Below are 22875 nucleotides of genomic sequence, written 5' to 3' on the forward strand. Positions count from 1 at the left end.
CTAATGAAAGGACAAGGGACAGTCACATGACCCTAAGGACAGCAGAGGCTGCCTTGTTAGGGTCCTGTGGGTATTACTGGGTGAAAACCTAAATGTGACCTGGATCACTGTTCCTGTGATAGCCAAGCACACATAGGTTAAGGATGCCCTTACCTGCTTTGGGTCACAGGTAATTTTAATCTATTTAGAGCCATGGTTCTCAACTTCCTCTTGCTGCGACCCTTTGATACAGTTCCTCATGTTGTGGTGACCCCTAACCATAAAATTACTTTTGTTGCTACTTTGTAACTGTAATTTTGCTACTGTCATAATCTTAATGTAAATGTATCTGAGTTTTCCAATGGTCTTAGGTGACCTCCATGAAACGGTCATTCATCCCCAAAGGGGTCGAAACCCACAGGTTGAGAACCACTGATTTAGTGCCTTTCTTCTGTGAAACGATGGTAAATGGAACCGTATGCCGTGACTTCTGACTGTGCTGAATAGCTTTTGAATCTCTGTGAAGAGAAAGGCAAAGTGAATCCTTTCATAGCTTTTATTCAAGTGAAAAAGAGAGCCAAGCCTAGTATATATAATTCCTGTGAATTATTAAAGTCACAGTTGACCCATTGGGTTTTCTGACCAGTACTTCCCTGCATTTTAGAAACTCCAGACTCTGTGAAGCAGTCTGTGACATCTATCGTAGTAAAAGATATTTTAAAAATATCCCGGTGTGGGGTTTCTTCCTGCCTTTGACCATTTATGTCCCCAGATAAAAGACACACACATAGCCTTTATATTTTAATATGCCTTAAGCAGCACAATAGCTGGGCAGCTGCCTACCCTTCATGCTGTTAGATTCTACCTCCCTATTCATAACCCAAGTTATTACTTTCTATGTTTCATCTGGATGCCCCTTAGCTCCAACCCGCTGAGCCATGTTCTCTTGGCCCTTAGCCCATGGTGGCTCCCTTTCTCTCCTCCTCCTTCCTCATGGTCCCTAGCCCAGGAAACCTAAACCCCACCTGTGTCTCTTCTCCCCAGCTATTGGCTGCTGCTGTCTTTATTTACCAATCAGAATTAGCTGGGGGCATGGTTCCTCAGTGTCTTACTTGTGGACTCTCTCATCTTTGGGGCAAATAACTTTGGGGGATGCAAATTAGCATTAAAATACAAGCAGCGTTAGACCAATCCACTGCAACCCATGGCTTCCAGCTTGATGGTGGAGAGGCTACAACAAGAAGAGTCAGCTAAGCCAGCAGAAAGCAAGAGAACATAACGTGCGTGTAGGTCTTAAAGCTTTACTGCTTTTGAAGATTTCCATTCAAAATGTTGCTTCTTTTGACCTCTTTTATTTCAAGCTTCTTATTCTCTCTCCACTCTTCTTCCCTTCTCCCTCCCTCGTCCTATTGGAGATGATCTATATGGTAGGTGGTCAACTCATTGATGCCTGTCTAGAACGGGCTCTAAATTAATTGCATCCTGCCTTTTCTGCATTTCCTTATTTCTGGGATTCCATACTGCTTATGATACTCTGTGTATCACATGTGATATGTTCATATGTGAATGACAGATAATAGTGACAGTTTCACTGTATGGATTGCTATCTAGATATGCCTTTTTGTACTGACTGTTGGTAACTCATTGACCTTGAACTCAGAGCTTCGAGGACCCTCACTTCTGCATGAACTGCATACCACACATCTATTTTCCTATAGGACACATTGTAGCCTTTGGGGGCCCAAGAGCATTAGACAGCACCTCATCCAGTGCTTTGGATGTTTGGGGACAGAGCTTATAAGCAGCAAAACTTAAGCAAAAAGCATAAAAATGGAAAGCGTACCACTACAGAGAGTGTGAAATGGGAGCCTGTTTACAGTCTGAGAGCTGAACAAGAAGCGGATCCTGGCCTGGCCTGACCTCAGCTGGGAAGTGCGTGAGTGTTGGGTGACTTCGCTACTTTGTGTACGTTCACCAATGACCACAAAGGTGAACTTGAGTTTACAAATAACTTCTAGTGAGCCAGTAAAAATGCAAACTCAGAATCCGAACAATGAGAACCGACTGGAGTTTAATTTATTGTCTGCTTTAACTTCCTATCAGCCTGAATCTCAGGCTGTTGTTAGCACTGGACCTAGAAGGAAAGGGTGTGCTACAAATATAAACATTGTGTATTTTGTAGACCAATTAATTAAGGGTAAATTAGTATAGAAAAGGTTTGGTTTTTTTTTTTTTTTTTTTTTTTTTTTTTTTTTTTGCTACATTTTATTTATAGCCTAAACATCATGCTATGGTTTAATAATCAAAAGTAATTTCATCTAGCTGGGCATGTAATCCCAGTGCTCAGGAGATAGAGGCAGAAAAAAATCAGGAGTTCAAGGTCATCCTCGCGTGCATAGTTGGTTCAAGGCCAGCTTCAGTTACATATGACTCTGTGTTTCAACCTTTTCCCAGCCCCAAATATAAACACACTCATGTGGCATATCATATATCATTAACAAAGTGGTCTTTATTTGAGATGATAGCATTAATTCTAAGAACGTAGATCTGGATGGTAACTTGCTGAGTTATGTTCTCCTACTTGACTTTACAATGTGTACTCCAGTGTGCTCCCACCTGTCCACTCACTACTCTTTAGAAGGTCAGTGAAAAACATTCTCTGAGCCAGCTTCTGCTCTGTGGCCCTCAGTGGGTCAGTCATCCCATCGTCCCCAGCCAGATGACAAATACACCAGAGAGAAGGACTCTGTTATCTCTGGATTCCCACAGGAACCCCAACATGATTTCAGAATTGGCTGATGAGAAACGGGGGCTAGACAATTCTTGCCCCCAGCCCTGCAGAGTGGAAAGAAAGCATTAACTTTCGAGAGAGAGTGGGTGCAGGAGCTGGAGTGAGGTCTTCAGGTGAAACTGAAAATCATGGCTTGTAGTAGCTTCTTGGCTAGGATGGTGAATCAGAAGCCCCAGAGTAGAGGGTTTCTGACTGGGATCTGCCTTCCTCTGCTCTTTCCTATTACTTAATTACTTGAGAATATTTATCTTTGAATATCACTCTGTTACAAGTATCAGAAAACTAGGATTTTTCTATATCTTTATATATCGGAGACAACTAGGAGGCCACCATATTAGTAGCATGGGTGGATGCACTGGGCTGTTGTTATGATGGCTACCATCTGGAAGCCCTCTGCCTCCTCAGAATAGGCTGGGCCCCGAGATCTGAGGATGCAAGGAGACCATCTGGAGATGAGCAGTCACTCTTGAAGTGTGGCTAGATGGGAAGTAGCATCTCTGGGTCCTTAGTGATTGCATCCAAATCCACAGTGCCCCTCACTGAAGCAGAGGCCGGTCCTTTAATTCATTGAGTTCTACTAGGACTCTTGGAAGATGATTCCATGCAAGGCAATGACTTTAGAGTTTAATTGCAGAGAAGCCTTTGCAGTCAGGAACTTTAAGATCTTTCTAAGTCAATTTTCATGATTAAAGAACAGTGTTCATGGGACGAACAGTCCCTGTGAATTTTTAAACAAACAACAAACATGAATTTACAGTTGACTCACATTCTCTGAATTGTCTTTGCAATGATTGCAGAATAGTGTTTCCTTTTCATGAACTCTTTTACGTTTTGACTTGGAGTTAAGTGGCTTTTGGCACTTGGCTTCATCGTGACTTCTTGGAGTTTCTGTCGAAAGCAAGAACAATTACAGCCTGGCTATTTTGACCATCTCAAAGGCTCCTTCCTTTAGCTTTTCACTAGGAAACGTAAGAGTCCCTCAGTTGGAGCATTAGGCTATTGCTTCAGCAGCAGAAGTAGAAAGTACAAGAAGCAGTGACGTATCTGGCCCTTGTGGCGAGGAGCATCCAGGCTACCAGCCTTCCCCTCAAACATGCAGGAATGAGGAGTCCTGGCGGCTGAGTGATTTCCCAGTTAAAGAGATTTCACATAAAAACTAATTGTTACAGTTAGCTTTGTGCCCCGGGCAGGCTGGTCCCTAGCCCCAGAGAAGCTTAATATCTTGGCTATGAAAACCGAGACAGGAGACGCCATTAATTCCTGCGGGGGGCCAAACTGCCCACCGGCCCACCAGCCTGGCACTGCAGCAGACTGGCTTCCTGTGGGGGAGACCAGCCCAGAGTCCTCTCCCAGCAGCCGGGGGTCCCTTAGCAGGAGCCAGTCACACTAAGACAAGTGGAGCTAAGTGAAATGAGGTTTTTCCTCTGGGTCTGGGTGCATTGAGCCCTGAGCTGGGCAGTCGTGAGGCACTGGCCAGGCCACCAGGGTTTGGCTGTCTTGTCTTCACCTGTTCTCTTACATCCTGTGCCCTTATCTGTGGAAGCCAGGTTTCCCCAATAGGGTTCTAGGTCTATTTCTAGAGTGGTGATTGTTCTTTCTGATAGTAAAAGGCCAAGGGAGAAAACAGTGTTTTAATCCTGGTAAGAACTTCGTTTGCCTTGATGCTGCTATTCTACTTGTGAAAGTGTTAGCTTAAGAGTGACCTCACACAGCTGGGCGGTGGTGGCGCATGCCTTTAATCCCAGCAACTTGGGAGGCAGAGGCAGGCGGATTTCTGAGTTCGAGGCCAGCCTGGTCTACAGAGTGAGTTCCAGGACAGCCAGGACTACACAGAGAAACCCTGTCTCGAAAAACCAAAAAAAAAAAAAAAAAAAAAAAAAAAAAAGAGTGACCTCACTCCCTCACTCCTGGATCTTGGGCCATCATATTTCAAAGCCCTGTGGCAGGGCACCATTGACTTTGTTTCCCTCACATCACTAACCAACATGCTCAGTTTCTCTTTTGAGTGTATAGTCAGGATACTATAGGTGAACTCTTTACCTGAAAGGGTGTGTGGGCCCTGTGGGCCCTGTGGGCCTGGGCCTCTCTGGAACATTCTGCTATATTCTGGATCTACCACAGTGGTGGGGCGCCTAAACCCAGACAGTAAAGCTCGGAGAAAGCAATGAAAGAAGCCAGCCTCTAAGTCAATTTATGGTACATGCAAAGCATGTTTTTCAAATATTTACAGAGTCCCGGGGGTATTACATCACTATTTCTAGCTGTTTTGAATGTTTTCTTATGAGTCAGGCCCAGTAGAGCCCAGCAAATCCATTCCTAAGAGACTCCAAACACATGTTTGTTCCGGGCCCCTCTAGAGGGAAGCCCTGCACAGAGCGAAAAGCATTCCCAGTTCAGACCATGTAGCGGGGAATTACTAATGTGCTGTTCCGTGTCAATCAGGTTTCCACCAAAGAATGCCATCTTTATTCAGTTTACAAATTGGTGGGAAGGGGCCAGGCATTTAGAGACACAAACTCTCAAAGCAGCCTGTAGGCACAGGGTTTGTGTCTTGTTTTGTGCTTCCAAAAAACTGGTGGGAATGATTTTTGAGTGACTGGAGATGGGCTTGTCGTCAGCTTCCATCCCAGGTGACAGAAGAGCCTTGTCATGAAAGTGCCATCATTCGTTTCCTTCATGGGGCAGTGGGTCGGCAGTTCTCCAGCAGACTGAGTGGAGGCAGAGCAAGGGCAGCAAATTCAGCGGCAGCAAATCAGTCCCTCGAGTGTGGGTTAACCCAAGGAGACATGGCCTAGAGACTGAAGCCGCGTGACACTGATGCAGTCCTTCCTTCTCCCAGATGGATGACTTAATAATCCTTGTAAGCTTTCCCACCAGCGCCTTGTGCTGGTTGGTCAGCATTTGTAACGCTATCTCCAAGGCTAAAGCTCTTGAGAAAGTGAGCTGGCCACAGTGCTATTTAAAGACAGGTGGTAACTCCTGGGTTCCAAAGGGAAGGTCCCCAGAAACATTGGCCCCAAGTGTGCATAAAGATACATTTTTTAAAAAAATTCTATAACCATAAAGTTTTCCCAACAGTGGTCAGAATGGATCACCTACGAGTGAGACCTGACTCCCCAGCGGCTCCCAGCACCCAGGGCCCACAGCAGGGGAGGGACAGACTCAGCACTGAAGTCCATATTCTCCCTGTATGAGACTAAGACGTGGGTACTTGTTTTTCCTCCCCAGGAGCATCCCCATAGTGCAGGTGCTGCGGACCACAGCCCTGACCAATGCCTGTGCGGACCACTCAGACCAGCGCGTGGTGTACCTAGAGCATGTGGTGGTCCGAATCTCAATCTCACACCCACGCCGGGGCGATCTCCAGATCCACCTGATTTCTCCCTCTGGAACCAAGTCTCAACTTTTGGCAAAGAGGTGAGGCTACTCTCTCCAGCTTTTGCTCACGAAGGCCCTATTTACTCTGGATCCTGGCAAGATCGTCTGCACAGGGAAGTGGGGGTTCTCTCTGGGTCTATACAGGCAGGACCCACAACCCTAAAGAGCTGGACAGGGCCTTGGGAACAGACCTGTGAAACTTTAATCCTCAAGAAGTAATAGGAGTTGTTACCTGTTGTTGGAGTGGAGTTCATGTTATGTCCCATTGCTTTAGAAGTGCAATGAAGGTCATGATGATCCTATTTGGTTGTGGCTTAAGCTGAGGTACCTCTAATGTTTGTATTTCTTTGGGAGCTCTCCTGCTTCGGTTCTGGGCTGCTCCTGAGGGCCAGGTGTGGCTGGTGAGGTGCAGGGAAGGTTCCCAGGCTGTTTTCCAAAGCCTTCTCCTACAAAGGCTTGAGTTGGGATTTGGGACTGCTGGAGCTTCCTCAGCTTCCTGCGGGGTTTGTGAAAGGCTGCAGTGTGCAGTTGTGTCTTGAATGTCTTATGTGTAGTTATGAAGTACTTGGATGGGCTTAAATAGCTTTCAGGTAAATAGAGCAGAGGCATTTGTAGGAACCAGAGGGAACCCAGGGAGAGTTAGGATATATGTTGTCTCTTTCTACCTAAGAAGCAGAGTGAAAAATTTCACAGACAACCCAGTATTTTTAGAATTTGCATGTGTCCCTCAGCCCTTGAGGAAGCACCTGGGATTAGGTGTACCCTGTCTGTCATAGCCCTTATCCTGGGATGTCGGAAGCCTGGGAGGTAAGGTATGTAGGAAATATCCTCACGAGGTTAGACAGGATCCACCATTTTTCTTAACTACTCTGATGACTCCTATTGCATAAGACAGAGCTGTCAGAGAGCAATGAATTGTTGCTAGCATCACTGTCCCAAAAAGAGGGGATCTGGGCTATACCCTCCAGCCCTCCAGGATGTGGCCTCCAGGATCAGCAGCCCACAGATGGGCAGCAAACAGCAGGCTATGGGCCTGGCATCAGTCCATTCGAGTCAACCCTAGAACAACCGTAGTGGGTAGGTTCCAGGAGTCCCTACCAGCCCCCACTTTCCTAGCAGAAGACTATCATGGAGGCATCTCCTCTCCTAAAGGTGACCTCAGCCATGCCCAGCCATGCCCAGTCTTGCTCAACCTCTACCTGGTGGGGAGGTCACCAGGGGCCTCTGCCGTTTGAGGGGGCCAGCCAGCAAGCTGAAGCTCGATAATGTTTTACTTCCACATTTTAAACAATTTGTCTAAAAATCTGTATTTCTAGCATTTGCTGAAAACATGGAAGCTCACCCTCCCGGGGCCCACTTTTCTAGCCTGGCTAGAGCCAAGTGGAGGGCAAGTTTGCCTCAGGGTATTTCTGCTCCCTGCTCCCTGCTCCCTGCTCCCTGCTTGGGCCTGGCTTGAGCCTTAGATTTCTGACTCCTTTGTGACCTCCTCAGAGGCTGAGCTTGCCTGAGAGGTCCTGGCGTAGGTACTCAAGGGCATAAAGAGGCTTAGTGGCTGGGAGCCTGGGGGAGGGGGGGCAGTGTAGGCAGAGTGATGCAGGGAATACAGGCTTGTGCTTAAGCCTATCAAGGCAAGCTTTTATCCCAGCCTCTGCACATCCCATCAGGCTCCTTCTGGGACCTAGGCATTTGTCCTCTCTTTATTTTTCATCTGGATATGCCATGCTACTCATCCGTAAGCACTGAGAATATTATAAGAATCAAATATAATAATGTAGATTACTATGCTTGGCTACTGCTCGTTTCCTGTTGAAATCAGTTTAGCCCTCTGGACTATAAGAACCTTCCAGTACTTAACATGCCCACTGCCAGCTCCAATTTCCTTCCCCTCCAACCTGTCATTCATCCTTCTATCTCAGACCAGGTGCTTGAGCTCCCTGCGACCCAGAGTGGGCCCTGTGGGTTTGTTAGGAATGCCACGGTCGCTAGCAGTGCCTGCAAGTACTTGAAAGCACTGCCTTGGGGCCACCTGGCAGTCATTCCAGTCTTGGGAATTTGGTGTTTTGCCAAGAGTCTGCATGATATCAAGATTGTGGTTTGGGGATCTGTTACCTTCTACCTTACTCCACATCTTCCTGGGCTCCTCGGGCACTTCCACTTCATTTCATTTTCACATTGAAAGCTGGCATTCCTAAGGGCCTCGGCATCTACAAGACCGTCCTTGTTTTAGCTCCAGTGTGTCAGGTTCTACTTGGCTTTGTATGTAAGTCAACCTTGACCTTGGCAGTTTCTTAGGACTATTCCCCTACAAAGAAAGTTCCCTTGAACAACATCACAGTCTCCAGTGTTTAGGGAGCGTCCAAACCAGAATGGAATAGAACTTCCATATTTGAACTCCTGATGAACAGTATAAGAGTTCAGTCCTAAATGCAAGTTCTTATCCCCAAGTAGAAATGCCTGCTTTAAGAGGGCTGGGAAAAAAAAAGAAAGAAAGAAAGAAAGAAAGAAAGAAAGAAAGAAAGAAAGAAAGAAAGAAAGAAAGAAAGAAAGAAAAGAGGGCTGGGGGATGCAGCTCAGTGGTAGAGGGTTTGCCTAGCATACATAAGGTCTTGGGTTCACTCTCTCAGTGCTGCCAGAAAAGGAAGGAGAAACCAGTAGCAGTTCCTTTCTGTTTCTCTTTGAACTATGAAAAATGGAGGAGCCTGAAGGTCCAGGGGCTTGTGGAGACAGCTGAGGGAAGCCCTTTGTCTTAGTTAGGGTTTCTATTGCTGTAAAACATCGTGTTCAAAAAGCAAATTGGGGAGAAACGCGCTTTATTTAAGCATTACACTTAAGCATTTATTTGGCTTGCACTTCCATATTGCTATTCATCGAAGGAAATCAGGACAGGAACTGGAAGAGGGCAGGATCTTGAAGGCAGGAGCTGATGCAGAAGCCATAGAGGGATGCCACTTACTGGTTTGTTCTTCATGGCTTGCTCAGCCTGCTTTCTTATAGAACCCAGGACCACCATCTTAGGGATGGCACCGCCCACAGTAGGCACTTCCCTACTGATCACTAATTGAGAAAATGCCTCACAGCTGAATCTCATGAGGGCATTTCCTCAATTGAGGCTCCTTTCTCGATGATGACTTTAGTTTGTGCCAAATTGGCAAAGGAAACCAGCCAATACATCCTTCTAGTCTGGAAGGAAAATGGAGGTTCATTAAATCTCCAAAGAGTTGGGGAGTTCCACCTGAATGTGTTCAGAAAATCTCCTCTTCCCCTTTCCCAGGCCTCTCCCAGTGGGGCACATGGGCCAGTCCAGTCTGTTATGGGTCACGAAGGCCACCCTGCCTTCCAAATATTAGGGAGGTGAAATAATGGAGGTGGGCCTCAACGTAAGAGTTTGGAAAGCAAACAGCAAGATGGTCCTGTGGTTAAGGGCACTTGCCTTCAAGCCTAGATTCCCTGGGGCTGACATGGTAGAAGGAGAGAACTGACCTCTACCCCTATGTGGATGGGTCAGAATCCTCCTGGAGCTGCCCCACCCGCACCCCAGGCCTGGCTCCCCAGGCTGGGCCTTCAATTTCTAACTCAGCATTTCCAATTGCAGATTGCTGGATTTTTCCAATGAGGGGTTCACAAACTGGGAATTCATGACTGTTCACTGCTGGGGAGAAAAGGCTGAAGGGGAATGGACTCTGGAAGTGCAGGATATACCATCGCAGGTCCGCAACCCAGAGAAACAAGGTCAGTGGCCCTTGGCATTTCACAACCTCTTTTATGTGTCAATGCTTTATTAAAAGACACTGCTGCTGGTGAGTCTTTGTCTTGTGGGGATAACATCCGCTACCATGATCATTTTCAAGGTCAGTAACTTTTGTATATTCATGATGGTGTGCAACCATCCCATCTATCTCCAGAACTCCTCACCCCTTCAGAGGCAAATGCTCCCATCCCTTTCTCAGCTCCTCTCCCTGCCTACCACCAGTTTACCTCTTGTTTCTGAATGTTTCTATCCTGGACATTTTCTGTATGTAGAGGCATGCTGTGTGGGTTCTTTCATTCAGCGTTATATTCATGGTCTGGTATACATCAGACTACATTGCTTTCTTGACCAGATAATACTCCACTGGACAAGCATACTATTCAGTCATTGGCTGACAGAAACACAGCTTATTTTCACAGTCTTTCCTTTGTGAGTTAAGCTTTCAGGAACATCCATGTACTCAGACTTGGGTTTTGTTGCCCCCAGTTTTATAGCTGGGAGTGGAATTGCTGGTTGTGACTCTGCCCGCTTTTGCCTTTGCCAGTGTCGGGGAGGTGGGGCTTCTCCACCCCTCCCTAGCACTTGCTATTTACTTTTCTTTGTGCTAAAAACCATCCTGTGGGTGTGGAGTGGTATCTGCGGTTTTGATTTGCAATTCCCTGATGACTATGGAAGTCAAATAGCTCTTCATGTTCTCCTCGTTCGTTTGCGCATATTCTTTGGGGAGATGTTTGTTCGAGTGCTTTGCCTTTTTTTTTTTTTTTTTTAAATTGGTTTCCTCGCTTTTTTATTGTTGAGTTGTTTTTATCACATATGTGATTTGAAAATATGTTTCTCATCCTGTGGGCTGTGCTCACTTGAGCGATGGGATCCTTTGGCACACAGAACTTTGTGATGACACCCAGTTATCTTGTTTCTCTTGGGTTTTGTTTTTCCTTTTTTTTTAAGTATCATATTTAAAAAAAAAAATGGTTAACTCTGCTAGTTTGCTTTCTGTTGCTGCGATAAACACCACGCATGCTCAAATGCAGCTTGGAGAAAGAAAGGGTTTATTTGGCTTACAGAGTCCATCGTCCAGGGACGCCTGGGCAGAAACTCAAGGCAGGAAGAGACAGAAACTGAAAGAGAAGCCATGGAGGAGGGCTGCTTACTGGCTTGTTCCCGATGGCTTCCTCAGTTACCTTCCTTATAAGGCCAGGCCCACTTGCCCAGCCTATATTGGGTTGGGCCCACCCATATCAATTAACAATCAAGAAAACTCTCCCCATGTTGCCCACAGGCCAGTCTCACAGGAGGCTATTACTCAGTTGAGGGTTCCTTTTCCTGGATAAATTTCCTTGTGTCCAGTTGAAACCAGCACACTAACATAGTATATGGTGGTATGAATGTAATTGGCCTCCATAGGCCCGTAGGGAGTGGCATTATTAGTAGGCGTGGCCTTGTTTAGAGTAGGTGTGGCCTTGCTGGACAAGTGTGTCATTGTGGTGGTAGGCTTTGCGGTCTCACATGCTCACATTATGCCCCAGTGTGGCACATAGTCTCCTTTTGCTACCTTCTGATCAGCTACCTCTCCAGCACCACACTTGCCTGCAGACTGCCAGGCTTCCTGCCCTGACAATAATAAACTGAACCTCTGAGACTAGAAGCCAGCCCCAGTTAAATGCTCTCTTTCATAAGAGTTGCCATGGGCATAGTGTCTCTTCACAGCCATAAAACTCTACCTAAGACACAGTGTCACAGAGATTTATTTCTACGTGCTCTTTAAGGATGTTGCAGCTTTGGTGCTTTAATTTGGATATTGGAACCATTTTAGCTAATTGTGGTGGTTTAAATAAGAAAGTCTCCTGTAAGATCATGTGTTTGAATACTTGGGCCCTGGTTGGTGGAACTATTTGAGAAGGATTCGGAAGTCTGGCCTTGTTGGAGGAGGTGGGAGGTGTGTCATGGGCAGAGGGGCTTTGAGGCTTCAAAAGCCCATGCCATTCCCAGCTAACTTCCACTCTGCCTCATGCTTGTAAATCAAGATGTAAGCTCTCAGCGGTTGTCCCAGCGCCATGCCTGCCTGCCTGCCTGCCTGCTGTTATGCTCCCCACCATGATGGTCTAACCTTCTGAAACTCTAACTATCCCCATGTTAAACAGTTTCCTTTATAAGTTGCCTTGGTCATGGTGTCTTATCACAGCAATAAAATATAACTAAGAGACTAACGTATATGTCTTAGGAAGAGGAGCCAAATTCATCCTTTGCACAAGGCTATTTTTTTGTCCAAGTACCATTTATTGAAGGTAATATTCTTTCTCCATCACATGACCCAGGCACTGCTGGTGATGGGTGCAAGGGTTTAGCTGAGCTCTCAATTCTGTTTATTGCATGGCTTTATAAATCCAGACTTCCAACTTTGTTATTTTTCAAAATTGTTTTGGCCGTTTTGGATTCCTTATAAATTTATATGGCTTTCAGGATGACCCCGTGAATTTCTTCTTTCTTTTTTTTTAAACTCTCACAGCAGTTAAATTATTTTGGGGCACGTGGCCATCTTAATAGTAACTCTCCTAGCCCGTCAACATGGATACTTTCTCTTTCATTGGCTTTATTTCACTGGTCAATAAGGTTTTGTTTTGGTTTTCAGTATGCCTCTGGCTTTGCACTGCCTTGCCTATGTTTATTACTTACAAAGTATCTTCTTCTTCTGGGCGCTATTCTGGGTCAAATGGTTTTTCTTGTTTAAATTTACATTTTTATTTTATATGTGTGGGTGTTTTGCCTGTGCCATAGTTTCATGCTTGGTGGCTGTGGAGGCCAGAAAGTGCTAGGGATTGAACCCGGTCTTCTGGAAGAGCAACCAATGATCTGAACCACTGAACTTTCTCTCCAGACCTTCCTTCCTTCCTTCCTTCCTTCCTTCCTTCCTTCCTTCCTTCCTTCCTTGTTAAGATTTGCTTTTATTTATGCATATGCACATGTGCATATACGTCTAATGTGACTGTTTGCCATGTACATTGAGGTACCCAGAGAGGCCAGAGGAGGGTGTGAGATCCTTGGAGCAGGAGTTGCAGGCCACTGTAAGCGCCTGACATGGGTGCTAAGAACTGAGCATTGGCTCTTTGAAAAAGCAGCAAGTGCTTTTAATTACTGAGCCTTCTTTCCAGCCCCTACAAATTTTTCCCTTCGTTTTTGTTTTGGATGGTTTGTATCTCTGATACTTTTTATAACTTTCTGTAACTCCCTCTAGTTAATAATTTATCTAACAAATATTTATTGAATAACTACTATGGACCAGACATTGATCTAGGGGATGGACTTAGACCAAGAAAGAAAGCTGTGGTAATCATCACATCTGGTAGTCACTCACAGAGGCCAGCAAACTTTCCGTGGCTCTCTGTGGATTCATAGTTAAATACACGGACTAGGCTGGGGTCTTTCTTAGTGCTGTGTGGAACAGGCTCCCCCACCCCCCATGTTTGTTTTCCTTGCTCTGTTGTTAAGGAACACTGTTGTCCCCTTCCTATGAAGAAGTATGCCTTCTGTCTTAGTTAGGCTTTTATTGCTGTGAAGAGATACCATGACCAAGGTAAATCTTATGAAGGCAAACATTTAAGTGGGACTGGCTTATAGTTTCTGCACCTTTATCTGAAGGCAGCCAGGAGGAGACTGTCTTCCACACTGGGCAGAGCCTAAGCACTAAGAGTCCTCAAAGCCCACGTACACCACAACACACTTCCTCCGACAATGCCACACCTATTCCAAGGCCATAACACCTAATAGTGCCACTTCCCATGGGCCAAGCATATTCAAACCACCTCAGTCAGCTTATGAATGTCTAATGTCTCCTTGATTCAATTCACTTCCAATTCTTCTTATAGAGATCTTCTAGGGTGTTGTATTGTTGTTTTTATGAGGATAGGAGCAGTGGTTTGTTTTATCCAAAAGGTTTGCTTTAAATGAATAAGTCACCTGTAAGAATTCTCTCAAGTTCACCTCCTGACTTTAACTATTATAAGAAAATATTGATAAATTCTAAAAATATGAAAGCATAAAATTTTAATGACTTTTCCTACTTTCCTATCAGAGGCTCTTACATTGTTTTTTTTATAACCTCCAAAGCTTGTGGACATAGCATTAAAACTTGAGGTTGCTGTTCTGTGCCAGCCACCGGGTCAAGCATACATCACTCTGGGTACCTCAGAGCTCCTGGCCCTGTAGCAGCCCACTTGCCTGTGAGGCTGGTGCTATGGGCAGAAGCACATGAAGGCCAATGGCATATCTCTTCACCTCTCGGGCCACAGTCATTGCTCTGTGTTGTGAGCAGAATACGGTGAGCTAGGGCAAATAATAAGGCCTTTGCTGACCCCTGGTCACTGTCCCCTTGGGAACACTGTCTCCTAAGTTAGTGTTCCTGGCTCTGTCCTCATTAACTTTTCTAAATGAGTCCAAGCCTCTTTAACAGGGCACCCACTGTCTTAGTTAGGTTTCTATTGCTGTGAGGAAAAAAAAAAAAAAAAACAAAACAAAACAGAATCAAAAGCATAGGAAGGAAAGGGTTTATTTATTTCATCTTACAGTTTCAGATCACACTTCATAACTAAGGGAAGTCAGGTGGGAGCTGAAGGCAGGAGCTAATGCAGAGCCTGTGGAGGAACACTGGTTACTGGCTTGCTCCCCATGGCTTGCCCAGCCTGCTTTCTTATATAACCCAGAACCACCAGCCCAGGGATGGCCCCACCCACAGCAAGCCTCTCCCTCTCTCATCTGTCATCAATCAAGGAAATGCACTACAGACTTACCTGGAGGCAAAGTGATGGACGCATTTTCATAATTGAGGTTTCTCTTCCTGGATATGTCTAAGTTTGTGTCAGGTTGACATAAAAAACGGCACAGCCATCCTCAGCCACGAGGTCACCCTCTATTAGTGGTCACATGGTACAGTGGCTAAAACTATAGTCTTGGGATCCAGATTCCTGCTGATGCCCACTACCTTGGGGCTGAGGAGATGGCTCAGTAAATACAGTGCCAACAATGCAAGCATGAGGAACCCTAGCACCCGCATCAAAGCCAAGCACTGTGATGCATGTCTGTGATCCCATTGATGGGGGAGACTGTGCCCGGAAGATCTGTGAGGCTTGCTGTCCAGCCATCCTGGCTGAATTGGTGGGCTCTAGGTTCAGTGAGAGGCCATATCTCAAAAAATAAGAGTGATTATGGAAGACACCCACCACTAACCTCTGGCCTTTGAACACACACGTGTGTACACGTGAATATGTACACATACCACACACATAGAAAAGAAAATGGGATGGTGATGATGTCCACGAGGTCAAGTTATAGGATGACATCTGTCAATATAAACAGGATCCTGAGAGCAGGGCTGGGCTCCTGTCTTCTGGAAGTGCTCGCCCTGCATGGCTGCAGTGAACCCTCACCTCAGAGGCTCAAAGGCAACTCCTGTGAGTCTCTCTTGGTGCTCTCTGTCCTTCACATCCCCCAGCATGCTACCAAGTTCCTTGATGGTCAGCTCTGCCCAGGGACCTCATCCAGTGCAACTCAACTCCACACCACATGATGATACCCACGCCTGACTCTCCCTGCCCCTCCTCATCCCAGGCTCTGCAGTAGCCTCCTAAGCTCGGTACCTGGAGTCTATCAGGCCCTATGCTCCAAGCATCTCAGACAGAACTCCTAAAGTAACTGCTTCTTGTATCCCCCAGAACATCAGCAACTTCTCTGTCAGCACACTTATCCTGCCCAAACCCCAAAGTTCACCTTAGTCTTTGTTCTCTATCCTCTCTCATCTGCTATTAGAGCAGTGGTTCTCAACCTGTTTAGTGTGGCCCGAACTACCCTTTCACAGAAGTTGCCTAAGACCATCAGATACTCAAACTCTTAGCTAGCAGCCCTTCTCAGCACTTCCTGTTTCCTCTTTGCTATCTCCTGACTTGATTGGTCCAGCCCACCACAGGCTCCAGGGATGCTCACTCTGCTCAGAGCTGCCTATAGCTGTGGCTCAGACATGGCCTCCTGAGAGGTCTCATCATGGTCCTATCCAGTGTTCCTTCTACAAAAACAGGTTAAGGACAAAAATAAGGAGGACACACACCAGCCAGTAGACCACATTTGATTTTTAGCACCGACACATACAAAATGAAATGTTTTCATGTAATATACAGATAATCAAATTGCAAAAGCCGACGCTGGCCTTTCAGTTTACTAGAAGAAATCCGGAGTGAAGGAGAACTGACCACTGTGGGAAACAAACTGTAGGCCAATTTGAATAAGTATGAATAAAACAAAAAACAAACAAACAAACAAACAAAAAAAAAACCTCAGACATTACCGAATGGACTTCATCAGTTTCTCCACAGAATCACGTTCCCACCTAGAACACGGCCTCTGTCCCTACACACACCGTGCACATGGACTGGGAGAGGATGGTGGTCGGAGAGGATGGTGGTCAGAGCAGACCTGAGCTCACTTCCTGGGGGCACCGAGCCATTAAGCAAGATCCCCAAACAGGAGGCTACTGTCCATTAGCAGAAAGCACAGAGGGGACACATAGACAGTGAGGGAGATGACTTTCCCCTTTGTGAATAGTGCCTACAGGAGCACTCAGGGGCAGGCTTTTATATGCATGTATATTTTTATTTCTCTTCATTAGAAACCGGGGAGTAGAGTTGTCAAGTCATAGGTAACTCTGTATTTAACATGTCAAGGACTAGCCAAACTGTTCACTCCCTCGACTGTACCACATCACATACCATCAGCACTGCACGAGAAGCCCAGTGCAGGGCAGGGTAGCTATGCAGAGCCTCATGGAAGAGATGTTTGAGTAACTGAAGATGAGGGAGTGAGCTGCATAAACAATCTAGGGAAAGAACACGACAGACAACAGTGTTGTCGGGTGCAAAGGTCCTGTGGCATTGGCCAGGACGTCCCCAACCCCACACACAACAGAAGAGGGTGCAGAGGGTACAGAATATGACATGGTTACTTAGAGCCAGTCCGTACTGCTGTATAGGTCATTACAGACCTCAGTGGGAAGCCACAGTCATTTTAACTCCAAAGAGCACAGATCTAAACTTCTATGTTAATAGGCTGTCAGCTCAGTTTGATTAGGTTGACATGGAGATGGGAGAGAGACAAGAAGAGGGAGGTCAGTTAGGAGGTCACTGCAGTAAGAGATAATGGTAACTCAGACCCAGCAGTAGCACTGGAGGTTGGCAGAGCAATCTAATTTGGAAAGGTGAGGGATTTGCCAATCAGAGGGAAAAGTGGACTGATGATTCTGGGTTTTATCTTGTTTTGAAGAAAAGTGGAGTTGTCATTTCCTAAAGCTGGGACATTATAGAGGAGCAGGTGTTTCAGAGGCCAAGAGCTCCTTTGGGGAGAGTCAAGGTGAAGATACCCATAAGTCTAGGTAGAGATGCAGACCTGGAGGGCTGGGCAGGACAGGCTGGAAGTTAGACACTCCCTCTGAAGTATGCCATCTCTCTAGGGTTTATGGGTGCTGGATGATCTGCTATTTACACAACAACCATTAACATACTTTGGAAGTGTCTGTGTGGTGTGCTGAGTGGGCACTGGTGTGTTGTGGGCTTCGGTGTTTCCGTGGCACAGATACACAAGTCACAGTCACATGCCCTGCACACACGTTGCTGCCCACCCTGGGGCTGCTCATCAATTTACCTGCTTCCTGCTTGCAGACCAACCATTCCTCACTTTCCTGTAACTGCTGCCTGCAATCTGACCCCTGCTGTGCCCCTGTCCGGTGGGCTGAGTACATCATGATAGGTACACCATAGATGCTGGCAGTTTCATCAGTACAGGCAGTTAAAACTGTCCACAATCACAGGGTGGCCCTGCAAGTTTCAGAGAACATACAGTTAGTGGGTACACAACAGTCCCCGGAATGGCCCCGAGTTCTGTCTTGAAATGAGTTGGTCTCGAAGTTTAAGCATGTGTAGCTTCTAGGCCTTTGTATGCAGACTATATGGGAACAGAGTAGAAGCTCACAAGTGCTTCTAGCACTGACCTTCTGTGATTTACGAGAGCATGGCAGGTGGGGACACATCCTTTGTCACAGAGAGCCTGAATGGCCCTGTAGCAGCTTCTGGGTTGGGCTTTGCTCTGCACAGGTTCTCCCAGCTATTCAGGATGGTCTTCACCAGAGAAGGCAAGTGCTGGCAAGTGAGGCCCACAAGCACTTCCTTCTGGGCCTTCTCCAAGTCACATACTCAGTCAGTCCTGTCACCAGCCAGTCTTTCATTCAGCTCTAGTCTACCTCTAGTCTCTCCTCATCTCTCCACAGAAGGAGCCCACTGATTGCCATGGTAGCTGAGTCTCCCCAAAATCTCACTGGCCTTGATGCACTCAAGAATGAGCCTCTGAACTGAGTGCTATAGCCTTCTAGGGTGCATGCTGAGTCAAGTGGTGACCACAGGCAAAATCCTGGGACAGAGGGACTCTGATAGAAGCAAGGTGAACCTCTCCTTGGTTGGCATGGATGCCAAACACATCTGAAGTCCATCTAGGATAAGTCCCCTACTGCTGCCAATCAGGGCATTCTGTGTGTGCTATTATTTAGTCATCAGCCCATGACTGACTAAGGCAGTTCCCTGACTTGACAGCTGCCTGACAGATGTTCAGGGACCCTGACACGCCATCCCTGCCTCTGAGGAGCAGGCTAATCAGGAAGGGTTCGGTTTGGAGCAATACCACATGTAAGGCCCCAAGGGCCAACCCAGAGTCAGAGGGGAACTCTGGAATTTAGTGGAACAAGCAGTGACTTCTGGCTAAGGGAACAAGAGAGGACTCACTCTAGGGCACACAATGTGGCTCATTGCTGTACTCCAGCACTGTGCACATTAGGATGCTACTACGGGTGCATTGCTGTCACATAGTAGGGACAGAGAGAGAGGTGCCTTCTTGCATCTGGTGTGCTGTGTAACGCAGGATTTTCAACACTGGAAAATTCAGGTCACTCTGATGGTGTCTGCTATGAGCACAGTCCGAGAAGGAGACACTATGACACTAGGATTTAGAGCCTGGGAGAGTCAACACCCTTTGGCATTGCCGGGGTCTGAGGCCCTTGCTGGTGGTATTTGCGTGGGGTGTGAATTGGTCCCAAATGGAAGATGGGTGGTATGGCTTGTGAGTTGAGGTCTCTCCTGGCTGCTGACCTCGGGACATGATTCCATAAACCCAGGAAGGAAACACTCAGCTCTTTACCAGGATCCTGAGAGCCTGTTATGAGGGCAAGGTACCTCCTGTCTGTGTTCACTTTAGTCTTCCTCTAGTGTCTGAGTCTCTACAACTTAATGGAGAGAGAAGGAAAGAAGAGAGGGAGGGAAACAGGGAGAGAAGGAAATGCGGTGGGAAAGAGCTCAGGTTTAATGATAAGCTGGGTAAAAGTACTTGAGAAATCTCAGCTAAGAACTGGGGTTTATTAAGTAATTAAGTCATCTGTGTTGATCTAGGTGGAGGACTCACCCTGTCATACTGAACTTGCTCGGCTTATACAACTAGTTTTAAAACTATATTCTAAACCCCAGTGAAGATGAGGCATCCATTTCCTAAAACAAGGAAGGGGCGGTGCCTCTCCCAGGTAGGGGCGGTGCCTCTCCCAGGAAGGCTGTCCTGCAGGAGGTTGTCTCAGGATGGAAGGTAGGGTCAGTCACATTCCAGCACACCACAGCTTTGATTAGCTTGCCTTTACAGGACTCAGTGCTGAATCTGAGGACTGTAGGATCACGCCCCGCAGGGGCAGGGCTTCTGCAAGTGGAGGCCTTGTTTCCATACAGTGCCTGTGATCCCAGAGACCTGGAGCTGCAGTCGTGTGTAGCCAGAGCAGAGTGAGCTTGTCCTCATGCACAGACATCTCTCAGAGAGCATCTGGCTTCATCGTTTTCAACTGTTTATATTCAGAATGGTCGCAAGTGAACGCCAGGCATCGAGTGTAGAGAGGCTTCAGTTCTCTGAGAAGACATGTTTCACCCTCCAGGACACAAACACCCGTGACTAGCTCTCCAGCCTTGACACTGGGCCTCTCTTGTAAGCTAGGGCTAAGAGGTGGTGGCCCAGGCTGCCACTAAAAGGAAGTATAGTCCTTTCCCAGCCTTCTCACTTCAGAGCCCCAAGTGGACGTCACACCTAGGTCACAAGGTAGAGCCCTGCATACGCTTAAAGTCAAGCCAGGCTGCCTCCCCAGGTGCATGTCCCATTCAACACCCTATGGCTAAGGAAGGGTCCTCCATAATACCTGGGATTCCTGGGCTCCCTGTACAGGTGAAATGTGAGTCTTCCTACCCAGATGCTAGGCTTGGCTTCAAGAAGACCTAGGGTGGTCTTGGCTTGGTGTATCTCTCATGTCTTTAGCACACACCTTGAATAAAAGCCTACCTCATTCCAGGGATAGGAACAGGGCAGGAACATGCACCCTCATTCTTTGCTTTCATGTTCTCTCCAGTACAAACACTCCAGCTTAGTGCCTGGCAGGGAGGGGTATAGCTCTGTCTGTGCGAAACTCCCACTGTATTGAGATCTCCAGCCTTGCTTGCAACCAGAACTTGTGTTTCTCCTAGTATTTCCCTTGCCCTGGGAGCTGTGAGCATCAGCTCCCATTTAGGAGGACCAGATGAAACTTGCGATGAAACTTGCCTTTCAGTGTCTCTCTCTGTAACCAGACCCATGCATCTCATTCCATGACTGTCTTATCTGAATTCACATAGTAACAAATGGACAAAGACAAGCGAAGAAGCTTTTAAAAATTCTATTAGTTTCATGAATGCTAACATTCATTTTTTCTAAGATTTCTCTTTTCTCTCTTCTTTCCTGTTTCTTATAGACAACATACACACACACACACACACACACACACACACACACACACACACACTCCATATGCTCTTTTTCATGCACTCAACAGCATTATTAGGATGATGGTTCACATGTGTGGGTTTTTCACTTGGCACTGGCACATTTGACCTCATAAAAATCAGTGTGGAATCACTGTGGGTCTTAAATAGTCATAGATGTATAGGCCTATAATCCCAGCTCCTGAGATGCCTGAGGCAGGAGGATCACAAGTTGAAGGCCTGCTTGGACTACAGGGCAAATGTATAGCCTATCCTGTCAGTTAAAAAAAAATCTTGGAATATATCTCTGTGACAGAACAATGGCCTAGCACATATGAAGCCCTAGGTGCTAGGTTTAGTCCCCAGAACACAAAAATGAATAACAAATATTTTTGTTGCTGGTGTGAATATCCTAAATATTTGTAAGTGAAATATTTCTGTGTCTTGGATTTAAAAAAATAAAAATACATACCAGGGGACATAGCATGGAAAAGCAGGAAAGGAAAGGTCAAAGCAGACTTCACCCAATGTTGCTGTGGCCATGGACTGGGAGTGTGAGTGCCCATTGTACATTTTCTCCACTTTGTGTTTATTTGAGAATTTCCATAGTGCAATCAATTGCTCCTTTTGCTGTGCAGACTTTTAATGTTCATACAGACTCATTTGTCAGTTCGTGGTTTTCGGAACCACTTGAGTCCTTTTCAGAAAAGTGTTTGCTTCTGCTTCTATTGTAACCTGGTTTTGCTGTTTCCTTCCAATGGCTGTGGAGTTTCCTGTTTAAGGCCTCCACTCCATCATGACTGATTTTTATTCAGGGTAAGAGATAGGGATCTAGTTTTATTCCTGTACATGTGGCTATCCAGTTGTCTCAGCATCAGTAGAAGAGGCCATCTTCCCCCAGTGTCAGGAAGCTGGAACTGCACAGGCTTGTATATGGGCCCCCAGCTTCAGCCCATTGATCGGCATCTCTGCTTCTGGGTCACCATGCTAGCTTTCTTACTAGAGCTCTGTAGGATACCTGGAAACTGGGTGCAGTGGTGTGACACCTTTGTACTTTTTGCTCAGCATGGCTTTGGTTATTTGGGGTCTTTCTTCCATATGAATTTTAGGATTGTTTTGATTTATGTAAAGGAACAATGTCCTGTCCAGCAGGGCATTAAACAGAGGTCTGGGGAGGTCACCTGAAAGAGAAAGTGTAGGGGAAAACAGGCCAACGCAAAGAATGGCGATCTGTCTATAGGCTGATCAAATCGCCATTTTTACTTTTTCACACAGGGGCTATATACACAAAAAAGGCAAGATGTGGGGAAGGGGATGACGAAGGAGCATAGGTGTTCAGGGGGAGTACAGATATCTTCCAGAACAGAGTGTCAGCTGGGTGAAGGTTCAGGGGTCAGTTCACTGTGACTCCGCCTATGATTCACTTGTCCTAATCTAAGTTGGTACTATCTACCAAGGCTACCCAAGGTCTATGACTATTTAGGCTGGCAATTTTCCACCAAAGCTGCTTGTTTACAATAGTTGTTTCAGTGTTTTTCCACAGAGACCCAAGACTTGATGCTAGCAAGCTGTCTTAGGCCTATGGCTGATTTTAGGCCTTCAGTATATAAGCAAAGCTGCTCCTAACAGAACAGCATTAAAGTTTTCATGAGGATTGTATTGAGTCTGTAAATCACTTTTGATGATGTCGTTGTCACAGTATTCTGTCAATCCATGAGTATGGGGGTCTGTCTTCTAGTGTCTCCTTCATGACTCATGAAGTGTGTGTGTGTGTTTTGTCTAACAAAAATAATTAAAGAAGTTCAACACTTTGAGAGAGGAGGGGTCATGTGAGGAGTTTGAGGGGAGATGGTGTAAATATAATTATCATGTATAAAAGCAGAAGAGAAGTTAACATTTAATAGATTTGTTTTATTGTAGAAGTCTTTCAGTTCCCTTGGCTGTGTCTATCAGATTATTGCTAGGCTACTCTGAATGGTATTTTGTGGCTCCTTTTTCAACACATTCATTGCTGGCATATAGGAAGACTTACATTTTTATGTATTGGCTTTATGCTGCTCCTGGATGAATATGTCCATCAATTTTAAGAGCATTCTGGTGGAATCTGTAAGGTCTCTATGTACAGGATCATA

At 46.1% G+C, this 22875-nt stretch overlaps 1 protein-coding gene across 2 annotated transcripts in view; it reads left to right on the plus strand.

The window, feature by feature from the left end:
• Pcsk6 (proprotein convertase subtilisin/kexin type 6) overlaps positions 1–22875 on the plus strand; it is a 185885-nt gene that overhangs the window by 110349 nt on the left and 52661 nt on the right. For both annotated transcript variants that reach the window (XM_034507496.2, XM_034507503.2), the window contains exons 12-13: positions 5999–6187; positions 9741–9877. In XM_034507496.2, the coding sequence (XP_034363387.1) occupies positions 5999–6187; positions 9741–9877 (326 nt within the window). The remainder of the gene's footprint in view (positions 1–5998; positions 6188–9740; positions 9878–22875) is intronic.

This window comes from Arvicanthis niloticus, chromosome 1 (assembly GCF_011762505.2).
Source record: "Arvicanthis niloticus isolate mArvNil1 chromosome 1, mArvNil1.pat.X, whole genome shotgun sequence".
Classification (NCBI taxonomy): domain Eukaryota; kingdom Metazoa; phylum Chordata; class Mammalia; order Rodentia; family Muridae; genus Arvicanthis; species Arvicanthis niloticus.